The 18,617-nt window shown below is 44.4% G+C and overlaps 1 protein-coding gene across 3 annotated transcripts in view; it reads right to left on the bottom strand.

Moving 5' to 3' along the window:
- The window catches only part of ACSBG2 (acyl-CoA synthetase bubblegum family member 2), a 162,333-nt gene that overhangs the window by 21,889 nt on the left and 121,827 nt on the right, over positions 1-18,617 (bottom strand). Inside the window, exons 6-13 of one of the 3 annotated variants that reach the window (XM_044306010.1) lie at positions 17,029-17,149; positions 16,676-16,756; positions 15,574-15,723; positions 14,201-14,377; positions 13,282-13,463; positions 12,876-13,109; positions 12,301-12,518; positions 11,860-11,999 (exon numbers count right to left, since the gene is read on the bottom strand). In XM_044306010.1, coding sequence (XP_044161945.1) covers positions 11,860-11,999; positions 12,301-12,518; positions 12,876-13,109; positions 13,282-13,463; positions 14,201-14,377; positions 15,574-15,723; positions 16,676-16,756; positions 17,029-17,149 — 1,303 coding nt within the window. The remainder of the gene's footprint in view (positions 1-11,859; positions 12,000-12,300; positions 12,519-12,875; positions 13,110-13,281; positions 13,464-14,200; positions 14,378-15,573; positions 15,724-16,675; positions 16,757-17,028; positions 17,150-18,617) is intronic. The other 2 variants (XM_044306018.1, XM_044306027.1) reach the window with 2 other exon arrangements.

Here is an 18,617-nt window from a genome sequence, read left to right as displayed (position 1 = left end):
ATTTAGGGGTATTCCCTGAGACTACCCAAGAAAAAAAAAAGCAAGCCTGTCTTACAAAGGGGAGGCTAGCAAAGTACCGGAGGCCGCTGCGGTTGATAAAAAATATCAAAACTGATTTTTTTTATCGCCGCAGTGCGTGTAAAGTGAATGTGCAGTGATCAAAAAAAATGATAATTTTTGTCACTGCGGTGGGGCGGGCGTGGGCGAACGCACGTGTGGGCGACCGATCAGGCCTGATCGGGCAAACACTGCGTTTTGGGTGGAGGGCGAACTAAAGTGACACTAGTACTATTATAGATCTGACCGTGATCAGTTTTGATCACTTTCAGATACTATAAAAGTACAAATGCTGATTAGCGATACGCTAATCAGCGAATAAGGGACTGCGGTGCGGTGGGCTGGGCGCTAACTGATCCCTAAACTACCTAACCAAGGGGCCTAAACTATACTGAAACCTAACGGTCAATACCAGTGAAAAAAAAAGTGACAGTTTGCACTGATGACTTTTTTCCTTTTCACTAGTGATTGACAGGGGCAAGAAGGGGTGATCAAAGGGTTAATTGGGTGCTGGGAGGTGATCTGGGGGCTAAGTGTACTGTAGTGGGTACTCACAGTGATGATGTGCTCCTCTGCTCCTCTCCTGGAACCAACCGACCAAAAGAAGGAGCAGAGGAGCACAGCAGCCATATAACCCCATCATATTTACTAATATGTGGGTTTAAATGGCTGCTGATTGGATTTTTTGAAAATCATCAACCTGCCAGCCAATGATCGTGGCCGGCAGGTTGATGACGAACTTCTTCTTTGAATGAATACCCGGAAATCTCGCGTCTCGCGAGAGGACGCACCGGCGCGTCCACCCAGAGCAGCACGACCGCCGAGAAGACGCAATCCTGCGTACGGCGGTCGTGAGGAGGTTAAAGGGGTGTGACATCACAGGGCTGGCTGGCTGATGATTTGCTGCATGCATAGCATTATGGGTGATCCCGCCTTCCCATAGTTACTTTCTCCATGTCCTCACATGTGCAGCAGCCATTTTAGGAAAAAATGCAATTCGTTACCAAGAAGCGTGAGGAAATTTGGCTTCGGTGTAAATCGAATTTTTCCTGAAATTCTGATCGAATTCCACTTTATCTGCTTCGATTCGTTCATCTGTATCGTTTGTTATAAGTCGCTTGGAGCATGTAGCACATTTCTTCTCATTAACCTCTGCAAGAAGTTCTCTCATTTTAAAATAAAGAAAGGGAAACAACCTGACGCACAAAAAGTCAGAAGAAAAATCAGATGGTGACCTTTGAGCATGAACTGTGGACCCCACTTACATGACCCCTAGGGTCCATTCACACGTCCGTTTTTTCTTTCCTGATCTGTTCCATTTTTTGCGGAACAGATCTGGACCCATTCATTTTCAATGGGTCCTGAAAAAAAATTGGACAGCACAATGTGTGCTGTCCGTTTCCGTTGTTCCGTTCCGCATGTCCGAAAAAATATAAAAGATGTCCTATTCTTTTCCGCAAAAAACGGATCCTGGTACAATACAAAATCAATGGATCCGCAAAAAACGGAAGACATTCGTATGTCATTACGTATGTCATCCGTTTTATGCGGACTCCGTTCCTGGAAATTAAATCCTGCAAACAAACTTTTTTTTTCAATTTTTTTTTCAAAGAAATCCAAACAACTTTATTTGCTTATTGAAATTTATACATGTTTCCGTTTTTTGCGGATCCGCAAAAAATGGATGACATACGGAAACATTTTCAGGAACAACAGATCCGCAAAAAACGGACCGAAATTCGGGATATAGAAAAATACTGATGTGTGAATGTAGCCTAAATATGAATCTCTGGAGGAGTCATATTAACCAGGTCAAAGTTCTAGGCTCCTATAGCATTGCAGTTTTGAAACCAGAAGACTGTACCTCTCTAGTCCATGGTATGTAGTCTATGTATGCTTTATCCTGATATACAGGAAGAACACTAGAGGGTGGTGGTGGTGGGAGGGATCGTTTAACCTCTTTGGGTTCTTGTTCCTACAGATTGATGATTAGAAGGACAACTTCCTGTGGTGCTGTCAGAGAAGACATCCTAGAAATAGGAACTAGTTTCGACCAGCCAAGCTCAGGAAAAAAACTGCCAGGCCATTAGAGCCAAGCCCCCCTCTACACTGCCCATGAGACCTGTGCAGCACTTAGGTTGGACTTCTGCCTTTTCATGGCAACCCCGTCTAAGGCTATTGACCAGTGTAAAAAGGCATATTATTGGTTGTCAATAAGGGATAAAATGGGTAACAAAAAAAAAATATATACATACATACACATATATATATATATATATATATATATATATATACACACACACACACAGTACAGACCAAAAGTTTGGACACACCTTATCATTTAAAGAGTTTTCTTTATTTTCACGATTATGAAAATTGTAGATTCACACTGAAGGCATCAAAACTATGAATTAACACATGTGCAATTATATACATAACAAAAAAGTGTGAAACAACAGAAAATATGTCATATTCTAGGTTCTTCAAAGTAGCCACCTTTTGCTTTGATTACTGCTTTGCACACTCTTGGCATTCTCTTGATGAGCTTCAAGAGGTAGTCACCTGAAATGGTCTTCCAACAGTCTTGAAGTAGTTCCCAGAGATGCTTAGCACTTGTTGGCCCTTTTGCCTTCACTCTGCGGTCCAGCTCACCCCAAACCATCTCGATTGGGTTCAGGTCCGGTGACTGTGGAGGCCAGGTCATCTGGCGCAGCACTGCATGACTCTCCTTCATGGTCAAATAGCCCTTACACAGCCTGGAGGTGTGTTTGGGGTCATTGCCCTGTTAAAAAATAAATGATGGTCCAACTAAACGCAAACCGGATGGAATAGCATGCCGCTGCAAGATGCTGTGGTAGCCATGTGTTGAGGGAAGTGTCATATTTAAGTATATATGCCCTGATTATATATATATATATATATCAGGGCATATATACTTAAATATGACACTTCCCTCAACACATGGCTACCACAGCATACACACACACACACACACACACACCCTTTTTCTGGGCCCGTCCAGGTGGGATGCGTTGCATACATGAGGATGTATGTATGCCCCCTTGGCCGCATGCATCTCTATGTATGTAGGGCATGTTATAGGGGTGGGTTTCAGGGGTATGGGCACATATGTATCTATAGATGTGGCCCAGACATCTGTGGATATATATGTGCCCCTATGTGAATAATGTCCGTTCATATATGCTTATAGATGTGCCCCAAGAATCTATGGGCACATATGGCCGGAATCCCGCTCATATGCGCCTGCTGGGTGCGTGGAGGAGACCGACAGTTGGACAATTATGTTCAGCGTCGGCCTCTACAAAGGATAGAGGATCAAAAAGATCCTCTGCCCTTTGTCACCATCTCCGGCAGCGCTGGAGATGGTATGCCTAACAGGGACATGGGAACAGAGTTCCCGTGCCCCAGTGTGCCGCTCACCTCCGGCGCTGTAATTACAGCGCCAGAGATGTGCGATATCTCCACAGGCGGGAGGATCAAAGGATACTCCTGCCTGGGAGCGCGGGCTGGTACAGGGCGGTAAAACGGGCGCGAGCGCTGCAGGGTTTAAATACCCCAGCAGCACTGCGCTCGGGCAGTGAATGAAACGGCTCAGTCAGATCAGCAGCAGGCAGTGTAATAGGAGCCTCCAACCAATCAGAGGCAGCCAGCACTGCCTACCAGCACAGGGGGAGTCGCAGGGACTCAGAGAATCGTCTGAGTCTATTAGTTAAAAGAATCGAATGAGTCAGAGACTCATTTGATTCTTTTGAGTTAAAAGAACCGTGAGTCACCGAGTCCCTGCCAGGCTGCCTGCTCTGCGGCTCCCTGTAAGTCCGTCCGTCCGGGGGAAAGGGGGGGCATTAATCTAGCATGTAGCAGAGCTGTGTGTGTACAGGGTGCATGCAGCAGTGTAGCATCATCTGGTAGGAACTCGGTGACACGATTCTTTTAACTAAAACTCTCAGACAATTATCACAGTCTGCTTCACTGCAGCAGAGCTGTGTTTGCCAGAAGCCAGTCAGTCCCTCCTGACCTTCGGTTCACTTGAGAGCCGACTCAGCAAGTGAACCGAAGATTCGATGAGCTGAGCATGCGCATTGATCTTCAGTTCACTTGCCTCTGCCGGCTCATGAAGTGAACCGAAGATCCGATTCATGAATCGGTTCATTTGAATGAGCTGATTCAAATGAACCGATTCATGTGAAAGATCCGAACTTCCCATCACTACTCTGCATTCTCCACCAGACCAGAGGAGGGGAAGACCGAGCAGTCGATCTGCTCCACAGGAAAGAGTTGGATGGCTAAGTAGCACTGCCCCATTAACCCCTTCCGTGCCCTGTTCCCCTATCCTACCCAAAACTCCTTCCCTGATCCTGATCCCCTGCTAGCATTAACCCCTTCCTGTTCCCCGATTTACCCTGGTGGCCCTGATTAACCCCTGGTGGTTACCCTGGTTCCCTGCCTTGGTTGTCTGTTCTCTGTAGAGCATGCCTCTGCTCTGCAAACAATCCTTTTACCCTGTGTTCCTTGGCCTGCAGGCATTAACCCCTGCAGTGCCACAATTGTGTAATTAACCCTCTTGTAACCCCGTAGGGACAGTGAGTAGACAGACGGGTGGGTTATTGTTAATATACTTGTATGTGGGGTGGAATTTGGGAACGTGTAGTGTAGTTTAGGATTGTATATATTTAGTGCTGTATTGTTAGTGTATTGCGTGCGTAGTGTATTGTAAGTAATAAATACTGTGTTACTTGTAACTCTGTGTAACGTGTAGTTATTGGCGATAGTTCAGTAAGGCGCATGCAGCTAGCGTAGCGATTAGTGTAAAGCATAGTGAAGGTATTGTGTATTTATTATATAAAGGCATAAATAGGCGGAGTCATCACTAGATGGCTCCTCCTATTTAGGAATATTAATTATCAATATTCGCATAATATTGGTGATTAATATTCCCCCTTTACACCATGCTGGTTCAGTATGCCTTCAATTTTGAATAAATCCCCAACAGTGTCACCAGCAAAGCACCCCCACACCATCACACCTCCTCCTCCATGCTTCACGGTGGGAACCAGGCACGTAGAGTCCATTCGTTCACCTTTTCTGCGTCGCACAAAGACACGGTGGTTGGAACCAAAGATCTAAAATTTGGACTCATCAGACCAAAGCACAGATTTCCACTGGTCTAATGTCCATTCCTTGTGTTCTTTAGCCCAAACAAGTCTCTTCTGCTTGCTGCCTGCCCTTAGCAGTCGTTCCCTACAGATATTCTACCATGAAGGCCTGATTCACACAGTCTCCTCTTAACAGTTGTTCTAGAGATGTGTCTGCTGCTAGAACTCTGTGTGGCATTGACCTGGTCTCTAATCTGAGCTGCCGTTAACCTGCGATTTCTGAGGCTGGTGACTCGGATGAACTTATCCTCCGCAGCAGAGGTGACTCTTGGTCTTCCTTTCCTGGGGCGGTCCGCATGTGAGCCAGTTTCTTTGTAGCGCTTGATGGTATTTTTGACTGCACTTGGGGACACTTTCAAAGTTTTCCCAATTTTTCGGACTGACTGACCTTCATTTCTTAACCCCTTAGGGACACAGCCTTTTTACACCTTAGGACCAGGCCATTTTTTGCAAATCTGACCAGTGTCACTTTAAGTGCTCATAACTTTAAAACGCTTTGACTTATCCAGGCCGTTCTGAGATTGTTTTTTCGTCACATATTGTACTTCATGACACTGGTGAAATGAAGTCAAAATAATATTTTTTTTTGCACCAAAAAATACCTAATTTAACAAATTTTTGGAAAAATTAGCAAATTTCAAAGTTTCAGTTTCTCTACTTCTGTAATACATAGTAATACCCCCAAAAATTGTGATGACTTTACCTTCCCCATATGTCTACTTTATGTTTGAATTGTTTTGGGAATGATATTTTATTTTTTGGGGATGTTATAAGGCTTAGAAGTTTAGAAGCAAATCTTGAAATTTTTCAGCAATTTACAAAAACGACATTTTTAGGGACCAGTTCAGGTCTGAAGTCACTTTGCGAGGCTTACATAATAGAAACCACCCAAAAATGACCCCATCTAAGAAACTACACCCCTCAAGGTATTCAAAACTGATTTTACATACGTTGTTAACCCTTTAGGTGTTGCACAAGAGTTATTGGCAAATGGGGATGAAATTTGAGAATTTCTTTTTTTTGTCAAATTTTTTATTTTAACCCATTTTTTCCACTAACAAAGCAAGGGTTAACAGCCAAACAAGACTGTATCTTTATTACCCTGACTCTGCCGTTTACAGAAACACCCAATATGTGGCCGTAAACTACTGTACGGCCACACAGCGGGGCGTAGATTGAAAGGTGCGCCGTTTGGTTTTTGGAGGGCTGATTTTTATGGACCGGTTTATTTACACCGTGTCCTGTTTCAACCCCCCTGATGCACCCCTGGAGTCGAAACTCCCTAAAAGTGACCCCATTTTGGAAACTACGGGATAAGGTGGCATTTTTTGGGGGAGTATTTTTAGGGTAAATATAATTTTTGGTTGCTCTATATTACATTTTTGTGAGGTAAGGTTACCAAAAATTGAAATTCTGATATTTCATCTCCATTTGCCATTAACTGTTGAGGAACACCTAAAGGGTTAATAAAGTTTGTATAATCATTTTTGAATACCTTGAGGGGTGTAGTTTCTTAGATGGGGTCAATTTTAGGGAGTTTTTACTCTAGGGGGGCATCAGGGGGGCTTCAAAAGGGATATGGTGTCAATAAAAAAGGCCATCAAAATCGGCCTTCCAGAAACCATGTCGGTCCTTTCCTTTTGCAGCCTCCCTTTTACGGATACAGCAGTTTACGACCACAAATGTGGCGTTTCTGTAAACTGCAGTATCAGGGTAATAAATTTTAACTTTTGTTTGGTTGTTAACCCTTGTTTTGTTACCGGAAAAAAACGGACTGAAATGGAAAAGTGCCAAAAATAGCGGTTTTGGCACCGTTTTTTTGGTTTTTTTTTTAACTGTGTTAATCTGGGTAGTTAGGTCATGGGATATTGTTATAGAGGAGATTCTTACGGACGCGGCAATATCTAATAAGTCTACTTTTTTTTTACAATTATTTAGGTTTTTGACTATATTATCTTTTTTGATACAACTTTTTTTTTTGGGTATCTCTAAAGTCTAAGTGTCATTTTTTTTATTTTCTTTTAGCCAATTATCTTATGTGGGGGCTCATTTTTTGCGAGATGAGCGGACGGTTTTATTGGCACTATTTTGGGGGCTATATGACTTTTTGATCGCTTGCTATTAAACTTTTTGTTATGTAAGGTGACAAAAAAAAAATTTTTTGCACCTATTTTTTTTTTTTTTTTTACTGTGTTAATCTGGGGGGTTGGGTCATGGGGTATTTTTATAGAGGAGATTCTTACGGACGTGGCAATACCTAATAAGTCAACTTTTTTTTTACAATTATTTAGGTTTTAGACTATATTATCCTTTTTGATACCCTAAAAATTTTTTTGTATCTCTAAAGTCTAAGAGTCATTTTCTATATTTTTTTTTATCTGATTATCTTATGTGGGGGCTCATTTTTTGCGGGATGAGATGACGGTTTTATTGGCACTAATTTGGGGGCTATATGACTTTTTGATCACTTGCTATTAAACTTTTTATTATGTAAGGTGACAAAAAAAACCTTTTTTTGCACCTTTTTTTTTTTTTCTGGACCGTGTTAATCTGGGGGGTTAGGTCATGGGGCATTTTTATAGAGGAGATTATTACAGACGCGGCAATACCTATGTCTACTTTTAATAAGTTATTTTAGTTTTTTTGAGTGTCTCAAGTCTGAGAACCATTTTTTTTTTATCCGATGTCAGTGCTAAATTGGGATATAAATTTAGTACTCCATGGAAGTGTGATATACTCCCTGAAGCAACCGTCAATGCAGAGGCCCGGATGATCGGGGCATGTGTCGCACTGAGTAGTCGTGTCCTTCCGTATCCCCCTCCTGCGACACACTCTGCACTTTTTTTGGGTTCGTCCCTTCTTTCCAGTATGGGGGACCACACCTGGAAAGTGTTGGCCAGGGACGATCCGGGCGCCTACAGTTCCCGAGGTACTCCGGCCTGCTCTTTCCCGGTCCGAAAAGATCAGGGCCTTGAGGACTGCCTTATAGAACTGGAGGAATGTCCCTGTGCTGCCAGCGCTTCGGGATAGTACAAAAGAGTTGTACATGGCAACCTGTACCAAGTAGACCGCAACTTTTTTGTACCATGCCCGGGTTTTGCGCATGGCGTTATATGGCTTGAGGACTTGATCCGAGAGATCAACTCCTCCCATATACCGATTGTAGTCGACGATACAATCGGGCTTGAGCACCGTTGCCGCGGTACCTCGCACAGGGACAGGGGTGATGCCGTTACCATGAATTGTGGACAGCATAAGGACATCCCTCTTGTCCTTTTACCTGACCAGCAACAGGTTTCCAGTGGTAAGGGCACGGGTCTCACCCCTGGGGATAGGTACCTGGAGGGGGTGGGCAGGGAGGCCGCGTTGATTTTTCCGCACGGTCCCACAAGCGGACGTGGATCTGGCAGCAAGGGACTGGAACAAGGGGATACTGGTATAAAAGTTATCCACGTACAAGTGGTAACCCTTATCCAGCAGTGGGTGCATAAGGTCCCACACAAGTTTCCCGGTAACACCCAGAGTGGGGGGACATTCTGGGGGTTGAATCCGGGAATCTCGCCCCTCGTATACACGAAATTTGTAAGTGTACCCTGAGGTACTCTCACAAATTTTGTATAGCTTCACGCCATACCTCGCCCGCTTGGAAGGCACATACTGGCGGAAAATGAGTCTCCCCTTGAACGCAATGAGAGACTCATCAACCACGACCTCCCTTCCAGGTACATAGGCCTCCATGAATTTGGCCCCAAAGTGATCGATGACCGGCCGTATCTTGTACAGACGGTCATGGGCAGGATCACCTCGGGGTGGACATGCTGCATTATCGGAATAATGCAGACATTTCCTGATGGCCTCAAACCGGGAGCGTGTCATAACCGTACTGTAAAGTGGGGTCTGATATAGGACGTCCCCACTCCAGTACAGCCTGGCACTGGGTTTCTTGACCAGGCCCATATGCAGCACGAGGCCCCAAAATGTCCTCATTTCGGCTGCACTGACCGGCGTCCAGCCACCGGGCCTGGCCAAAAGAGCCCGGGTGTTGAGCGACGAACTGTTGGGCGTACAGATTCGTCTGCTCCACCATCAGATTTACCAGTGGGTCACTGAAAAAATGACAAAAAAAGTCATATTCAGTGTAGCCCACTGTGGAAATCTGGATTCCTGATTGGCCTACGAAATCAGGAATCACGGGCTCGTATCGCTCTGGGCTACACCAGACAAGTTCACCGGCAGGGTGCTCCGGTGGATTTAACTGGTGGGCCGGGAAACCAGTACGAGCCCCAGAGCTGCTCGTACTAGTGTGGGCCACAGGGTCCCTAACATGGCGGTCCCCTTGCTCCGCCTGGCGGCGTCTCCGCCGCCTTGGGGGCTCATTATCATCGCTAGATGATGAGGAGGATGCGGATGACAACAGGAATGTGGGGTCATCCTCATCCTCACTGGGACTCTCTGACTCAGAGGCAAGCTGGGCGTATGCCTCCTCGGCAGAGAACGTCCGGCGGGCCATAGGGGAGTGTGTGTCTGCGTGTATATGTGCGTGTGTGTAACTCTTTATTTGGTGTGCGTGTGTGAGGGGGCACGGGTGTTCACGAACTCACCCTAAAACTAACAGAAAAAAATAAATAAAACTAACTAAAAAAAGGGCAAAAAAGTGAGGAAAAAAAAAAATTCAAAACTGCTGATCAACCGTCCGAAGTTGATCAGCGGTGGGGTGTGCGATGCGCTAACAGTGGCCGGACGCTAAGTGCCGGTCACAGTCAGCGAACTCAAAAAAAAAAAAAAAAAGCACCCCAAAAAAGGTGGGGGGGGGGCAAGTGGCAGGGGGAGGGGGGCAAGTGGCAGCACCCCTGGGGGGTCTAGGGTCACACAGCTGTGCTGTGGACCCCAGACACCCTAACTGGGGTGATGCAATAAAAAGTCAAAAAAACTACCTTTCCCTTTTTTTTCCCTGCCTATCCCAAACTTTCCCTAGCTGTCCCTATGTACCTGATGGGGTGCTGGGGGCAGAGATCGGGTCCTGGGGGGCACAGATCGGGGTGCAGGCAGCGGTGGCAGACACGTGCAGGCAGCTCCTCTCTCCTCCGGCGCTGGAACACAAAAGGAGGAGGAGAGGGGCGCCTGCCTCTTTTGAATCTGCCGCCGGACCGCCCACAGACCAATCAGAAAGCGATCCTGAGTGGTGATGTCACCATCACCACTCAGGATCGCTGGATGGTGATTGGTGGAGTGAAATCACACCACCATCACCATCCTGTTCCGGGTTATCGGGTCTTCAGAGACCCGAATAACCCGGAAACGCAGAAAACCGCAGGTCTGAATTGACCTGCGGTTTTCTGCGATCGCATACATGGGGGGGTCACCGGACCCCCCCGACGCATTTGCCCCAAGTGCCTGCTCAATGATTTGAGCAGGCACGGGGTTCCGATCGCCGCCGGCCGCGCGGCGGTGATTGAAAATGCACAGGGCGTACATGTACGCCCTGTGTCCTTAAGTACCAGGGCACAAGGGCGTACCTGTACGCCCTGTGTCCTTAAGGGGTTAAAGTAATGATGGCCACTCGTTTTTTACTTAGCTGCTTTTTTCTTGCCATAATACAAATTCTAACAGTCTATTCAGTAGGACTATCAGCTGTGTATCCTGATGAAGGGGGGTTTATGTATCCCCGAAACACATTGAGCCCACCTGATTTATTTACCTATTAAAGGGATTATACCAGAAGACCCCTGGTGTGGACTACCGTATTTTCCAACCATTCTACATACGAGCCAGGCGAGGGAGGTGGCTGTATTGGGTGTCTTGAGCTTTATCCCTTTACACCCCTCCCTCGTGGAGTGAGTTTCGGTGTTATTTCACCTTTTACACAATATATATATATTTTTTTCTTATGTACTTTACTGAATATAGACTAGCTGCTTCTGCGGCTCTATTTTACTAGACGTAGCGTTGTTGCGTTCCGCCCCTATATCCTAAGAGGCTCATATTTACTATATACCAGTTTTTATACATAGGCGCCACTCAGATTTTTTTCCCCCTTTTATTTCTCTCCTGCTTTACTATATTGCTTTTCTGCATATAGTTTATCACCTAGGCTGCCCTGCTTGTTGGTTCTTTAACCTCCCTGTTCAGTACCATCTGGACTTGACTACACTTTTTCCACTCCACTGTGTTCTCTACCTCTGGCGCCCTGTGTGTTCATCCCATATCTCCTACCTTAGGAGTACAGGATTAACCCTCTTTTTTTCTCTCCCTACCTCAGCTGTGTATCCACCTAACTTCTCCACAATGCAACTGATGGTCCCAACCCCATTTATAAGGCAAGAAATCCCACTTATTAAACCTGACAGGGCACACCTGTGAAGTGAAAACCATTTCAGGTGACTACCTCTTGAAGCTCATCAAGAGAGTGCCAAGCAGTAATCAAAGCAAAAGGTGGCTACTTTGAAGAACCTAGAACATGACATTTTCAGTTGTTTCACACTTTTTTGTTATGTATATAATTCCACATGTGTTAATTCATAGTTTTGATGCCTTCAGTGTGAATCTACAATTTTCATAGTCATGAAAATAAAGAAAACTCTTTGAATGAGAAGGTGTGTCCAAACTTTTGCCTGTTAAGCGAAGTTACCTTTAAGGTCAGCAGCATGGAAAGAAATTTTCTCTTGTCTCCTATTACCATGACATTACTGATTATCGGTAGGTGTTCCTTCATGGCATCCTCAATGGGCACAGGAGGGATATTTTCACCTCCTGCTGTAATAATGAGCTCTGAAATAGAACACAAACAGTCTAAATGTGCATCAACACACCTAATATAACCTTTGTATACAACAATCTGCATTTGTAAAGGTATTTTATTTTTTAAGTTACTGCATTTTTTTATGCATTTTTTTTAGCCAAAGCATATATGTATCCCATAGGAAGAAGATGTACAAGTCCTTCCTTTATATTTCGTCTAAATTTGAGTCCACTTCTTTGGTTTAAAAAAAACTACATGAAAATCTGCCACACAACTGTAGCTTTTTGCCCCTGCCCTTAAAAAAACTAAATAAAATAAAAATAAAATCACCTTTAATTCTACCAGTGATGAACAAGAATCCTTTGTCATCATGTTTTCCAATGTCTCCTGAATGCAGCCATCCCTCTTCATCTATGGATTCCTTTGTTTTGACCTCCATGTTTAGGTAACCCATAAACACATGTCGGCCCCAGAATAATATTTCTCCACTGCCATCACCGTCTGGCTGGTAGATTTTTGTTTTGCAACCAGATATTACTCTTCCACAACTATAAAAGTAAGAGAGGGATAGGGGACAACATTTTACAATGTTTTGGCACGAGGACACCAAAATAGGCCAATAACACATGAATCTTAGTAGCAATAATGGATTTCCAATGGTCACCCCACCCCACACAGGTTGATTAACAATCTTTTCTATATATACATTGAATCAGGAAAAGCTGTTAGTCAATCTGTGTAGGCTCATGTATGACATAGTGTAGCTTCTCTTCATCATTCCCTGGTGTCAGACAGGACAGCAGAAATCAGCTGACAGATTTACTTAAAGTGTGTAGTTCCAAGGAAATTAAAATGCAATGAAAACATTGATAGTAAATAAAAGTTTATATACAAGTCAAATGTACCTGGTAATTCTGAATGCATCAGGCAGGGAAATAGTGTGTGGACCGGAACTTTCACTCATTCCATAAAGTTCATATACAGGGATATTGAGGCTGAGGAAAAATTCCAGAGTATCCTTTGTAATGGGAGCAGCTCCAGTGTAGCATTTTGTACAGCGGTCCAAGCCGAGAGCTTTGCGGACCTTCTTAAAAACCATTTTTTTGGCCATATAATACTTCACTGGTTGTGGAGATACTCTGTAGCAGCAAAGATATATGACTTTCTAAGTAACAACTTATTCCAAAACATATATTGGATACAAACAGCAAGCCAACTTCTCAAATGATTACCGAAAAGTTATGCTAAACCATTTTAGAGAAAAATCATATTAGTATGATGAAGATCTACTAGCATTTTTTTTAGTCTTACCCATTCATTCTCTTTAAGTTTGTTTCTAAGCCTACACCTTTTGCCCAAGAAGCCACCTTGCGTCTGATGGTTGAAGATTTGGTTGCAACGGATTTCATTTTCTCCTGCATTTTCTCCCATACCCTAGGAACACCCATAAATGCGGTCGGTCTTACTTCTTTTAAGGTGTTTACCAATGACCCCTGAGAACAAAGTACAGGTTTAAAAGGGATACTTTCATCAAAATATTTTTATCAGTCACATCTGTGAATATTTTATGTATTATTCTTTTTTTTACTAAGAAACTGGTGGATGTATTCTATATCTAATTTTTTTAAGTAACCCCATGTATTTTACTTCCTGTACTTGCTTTTTAACTTCCTCTTTATGTGGTCTTCTAGCACGGCAAGCAATCTTGCTTGACTTTCAGTCAGACCATTTCTATGTACAGAGAAAGAGCTGCGTTTCTTTAAAGTGCCCCTCCAGGTCCACTAATTCTGAGGCTCTTCTACTGCCATCCAAGATGGCCATACCACTTCTCAGACTCACACTGTGCATTTGGTAGCTCAAAACACTTTCTCCTTGTCCAGCCCTGCTTATAGATTAGTCAGCCCAATTCACATGAGCAAGTGCTGGCCAATCAAAGGGCAGCAGGAATGAATTGTCTTGGACTACCAAATACACAGTGTGTGTGAGGTAGTCTGAGAAGGGGTACGGCTATCTTGGATAGCAGAAACAGAGCTCAGGAATTGATGGATCTGCAGCTAAAAAGAAAAGTAGTGTACCATGTAAGTATTTTGGTTGTTCACCAGTTAATGAGAATATTTTACCTTGAACTAGAGGGTCACTTAATGAAATTAAAAGTTAATCACTAATCTTATTTTCTCACAAATGCAGTGAGCTCTAGGCTGTTTAATTAGCAGTACAGAAAAAAAGTTACCTTCAAAGCATCTGGCATAGCAAAATAAGTGGCTCCACCATACTTCATCGTCAACCAGATGTCTATCATCTGCGCTGCAACATGACTAAGGGGCAAGTAACTAACTACTATTTCTTGTTGGTCAGTAGCCTCTCTGAGACGAACTGCCCTTCCAGCTGCTGTGGCTGTCCAACTGATCTGAAAGAAAAAAAACACTTATTACATTTATGATTTATCAATAATAAGTAGGTCAGTCAGAATAAAGGGGTTGGGTTTACCTAGGACAACCCCTATAGGGCAGATAAACATCATAGTTAGAGTGTCAAACTGTGTTTAAAGGGAGCCAGCCATGTCATTTTCACCAATATACTGTAACAGCATTGCCCAAAAGACGACTGCAAATGCATTCCAAACTTACCTGTGTGTGCTTTGTGTCTTTATTTCATGCCCCAGAAAAGCACTTTTATTCTGCTGAAATACAGCTACCCAGTGCCCAGCTGGTTTGTTCTGGACACTTGGAACTGCAAAGCCCGCCCAGCTGGAAACTTAGAAGTAGGTTTTCAGCAGAGTTAGGCCAAATGCACACAGCCGTTTTTCACGGGCTGGATTCCTGCTGAGAGCAGGAGCGCCGCCGCAATACAGTAATACTCTGGTATGATCTATACCAGTGTATCACTGTACTGTGGCGGCAGCAGGGAGCGCACGGCGTCATAGCAACCAATGACGCCGTGCGCTCCTGCTTTTAGCAGGAATCCAGCCCGTGGTTCCACGGACCGCTCACGGCCATGAAAAACGGCCATGTGCATTCGGCCTTAGGCTACTGTCACACTTGCGTTCGGAGCGGATCCGTCTGGTATCTGCACAGACTGATCCGCTCCTATAATGAAAACAATGGTATCCATTCAGAACGGATCAGTCTGCATTATATTTCAGAATAAAGTCTAAGTCCAATTTGTAGTCAGACGGATCTGTCCAGACTTTACATTGAAAGTCAATGGGGGACGGATCAGTTTGAAATTGCACCATATTGTGTCAACGTCAAATGGATCCATCCCCATTGACTTACAAGTCTGGACAGATCCGTTTTTGCTCCGCGCGGCCAGGCGGACACGAAAACGCTGCAAGCAGCGTTCGGGTGTCCGCCTGCTGAGCGGAACGGAGGCCAAACTGAGCCATACTGATGCATTCTGAGCAGATCCGCATCCACTCAGAATGCATTAGGGCAGTACGGATCCGTTCGGGGCCGCTTGTGAGAGCCTTCAAACGGAACTCACAAGCAGAACCCTGAACGCAAGTGTAAAAGTAGGCTAAAAGTGCTTTTCCTGGACATGGAATAAATATTTCATATTGGTGAAAATAACGTGACAGAAATACAACAAACATTTGGTACTTACATTGTCATGGCTTAGCATTACACCCTTCGGCTGTCCAGTGGTTCCAGAGGTGTAAATCAGAGTGCAGCACTGGTTAGGCTTCTGGTATGAAATTATTTGGTCCAGCTGAACATCTGGGACATCTTTTCCCAGCTCCATGAATTCTGCCCACTGTAGAGATAGATTTTTACAGTGATTACCTTGGCCTTTGCTACTCTAATTGAAAAAAATGAAGTTCCATAGAATTTAAAAATTTCAAAATTGTAGGTTGTGACCCATGATTTGAAATGAGACCTTAAATTTCTCCAATCGGCCCTCTAGTGTAGAAATGTCTATACATTGGACATGCACTAAAAGTGGCACCATTTAGATCAAAGTATGAGCACTGTCCGACTCCCACACCATAGGCAGGCCCGGCACTATAATAATAAGGCAGACCAAGCAGCTGCCCTAGGGGGCAGAGAGGCCAAGCCAAGGAAGGGGGTTGGAAAAATTGAACTTCTTTTTTGTATATCTGTATATGTAGCGCGGCACCCTGGGATCTCACTGCACTTACTATTATCCCTTAACGCCGTTCTGTTCACCCGCTGTGGCCCCCGTTACTGTCTCCAGCACGGTATGCTAATTACTACTAACTTTGCAACAGGGAGGAGACATCAGCTTCTCTCCCTGGGCGTCTCCTTCTCCCTGGCTGTGACGCTCTGTGCTGTGATTGGACAGCGCTACAGCCAGGGAGAAGCAACGCCAAGGAGAGAAGCTGAGGTCTCCTCCTCCCTGCTCCGATAATAGTAATTATCATACAGCACCGGCAACGGTAACGGGGGTCACACCGGGCAAACGGAGCAGCGCCCAGGAATTATAGTAAGTGCAGGGGGGTCCCTGGGCGGTGCGCTACATAAAACAGAAGGTTATCTTACAATGTTTGAACCCATGAAAGTTACTCTTTAAATAAATCACGATGGAGGGGGGAGAAAATGGGACATGGGGGGGGGGAATGGGTAATGACACGAAGGGGGTGATGTAAAAAGGAGAGGGTGATGTGACATGAAGGGGGAGAAATGTGACATGGGGGGGGGGCTCCAAAAATCCTTACACCGACCCTGACCACAGGCTGTATACATACTGTATATATGTTGGGTTGTTTCTCTTTTATTTCATCTTTGTACTGTATAATTGCTTTCAAATGAGGCAACTGGTCCTGAATCTAGAAGTCAAAAAGAGTTTGTAAAGTGTGAGAGAGACAGCAAAGTTACAGATTTGGAGCAATTATATTTCAAGTATTAGCCAGTCTGCAAGATTAGCTGGGTTCAGCAGCATATCCTTAACTAAAAACATTTTAAAATACCAATGGAATCAAAGTCACTTACCAGCTGATGCCAATGTCCAACTTATCTAAATGTAACACATCAATATTCAGAAAGCTATAGTCACTATATTTAGTAGCAAATACAGATGGGCCATCCTGTGAAAACTTACCTGTAAAATTTTTTGAAGCTGCTTGCGATTTTCTACTACCAATATATTAGCCTCACAGTTTTCCGCCACATAATGACATGCATCTGCAGAGTTTGTGGTGTAGATGCCCACAGCAAATCCTCTACAAGAGAAGTATGCATTATTATTTCAGTACCACACTCACTAGATTATATATAAGCATGTACTGGATTTCCAACACAACAATGTTTCAGCAGTTAAAATAAGTACTGATAAGCAATCTTTATAAGAGACTCTGGTCCCCAAGATAAGTACTTTTACCTGCAGGGATTCATCTAAAACTAAACATATCTCCATCCCTATCTCTAAATATGTGAAATTGAATGGGACAGAGGAGCTGTAATTATACCTGCTTGCCACTAAGTTTCACAGAGGAAGGGAAAACACCAAATACACACCACAACAAATAGACAACTATCTAGGCCTCAAAAGCTAAGGAAGAGTGATGGTGACCTCCTGTAATCCCTAGGCCTTTCCCTAACTTCTGCCAGTATGAGCAGATCCTGATAGTGGAAATACTCATACTAAAGCCCTGCTAAAACTGACGAGCCCTAGGATAGCTAGCATGGGTGTAATGGATCTCCTGGCACCCCGACCTGGTACCTTTGTTGATGGATGCTCCTAGTGCTTCCCGAGGGCACCAAGCACTCAACTTGACACCATAACCACCACAGACCCCACGAACCGCCGCAGCTTGGTTAGGGTCTCACCGTCCTCCACCCACGCTGGACCCAAGACCGGGCTTCAGCTTCCAGTGGGTGAACCTCACCTAAATCCAGAGATCAGGAACCATGAACAAGCTCTTACAAGAGCTTATACTCAGGGAAGTATTGTGGTATAGCAATCCCCAAGAGTGTAGTTATCCCATCCCCCAAACATGAGCCAAAACTTCATGAAGGGGTAAAGCAGGAACTCTTTATTTGAACACACAAGCATTGATTTATACACATCTTCCAACAAGGTTACCACCCACAGGGTTTTGTAAAAACAGCCAATAACCACGTACAATACACTCAGACACTCCCACACAAAATCCTCCCCTCTGCCTTTGATACAATAACCTCACACTGGCTTGATGCAATTGTCACAGGCAGGAGAATACACAATATCTTCTGTCCTGGAGACAACCAAGACGCAATACAATTATCTCTCAGGACAAAGGGACATCACCAATACACACAGAGACAATGGAACAGACCTCACTACTCAATGTATACAATGTCCCATCCTTTACAATACACATAGATATTTAACATCCCAAAATGGCACGAATTAGACCAGGGGTTCAAGTTAGTACAAGTCCTTTGTGAACAAAGGAGGCCTGGCTGATGAGAGGGCCCGTAATCCAGGGGCAGGAGGAGGGCAAACGGCCCCCTCCAAAACACCGTGGCGAAGTGGCTTTCGCCACAATGGCATAAGGCAGCTGGTTCCTTCCAGAATGAAGGAACCTGTGCCTCCCTAAGTCCTAGAAACAACACACACCAGATAATAAGAAACAGCGAGGGCAACAAGTACTTAGCTTAGATATGTATGGAGAAGCAGGAGATCCAAGACAAACCAGCACTAGCAAC

This window comes from Bufo gargarizans, chromosome 1 (assembly GCF_014858855.1).
Source record: "Bufo gargarizans isolate SCDJY-AF-19 chromosome 1, ASM1485885v1, whole genome shotgun sequence".
Classification (NCBI taxonomy): Eukaryota; Metazoa; Chordata; class Amphibia; order Anura; family Bufonidae; genus Bufo; species Bufo gargarizans.
Note: the sequence above shows the minus strand (reverse complement) of the source record. Positions and strands in the feature narration are given on the sequence as shown.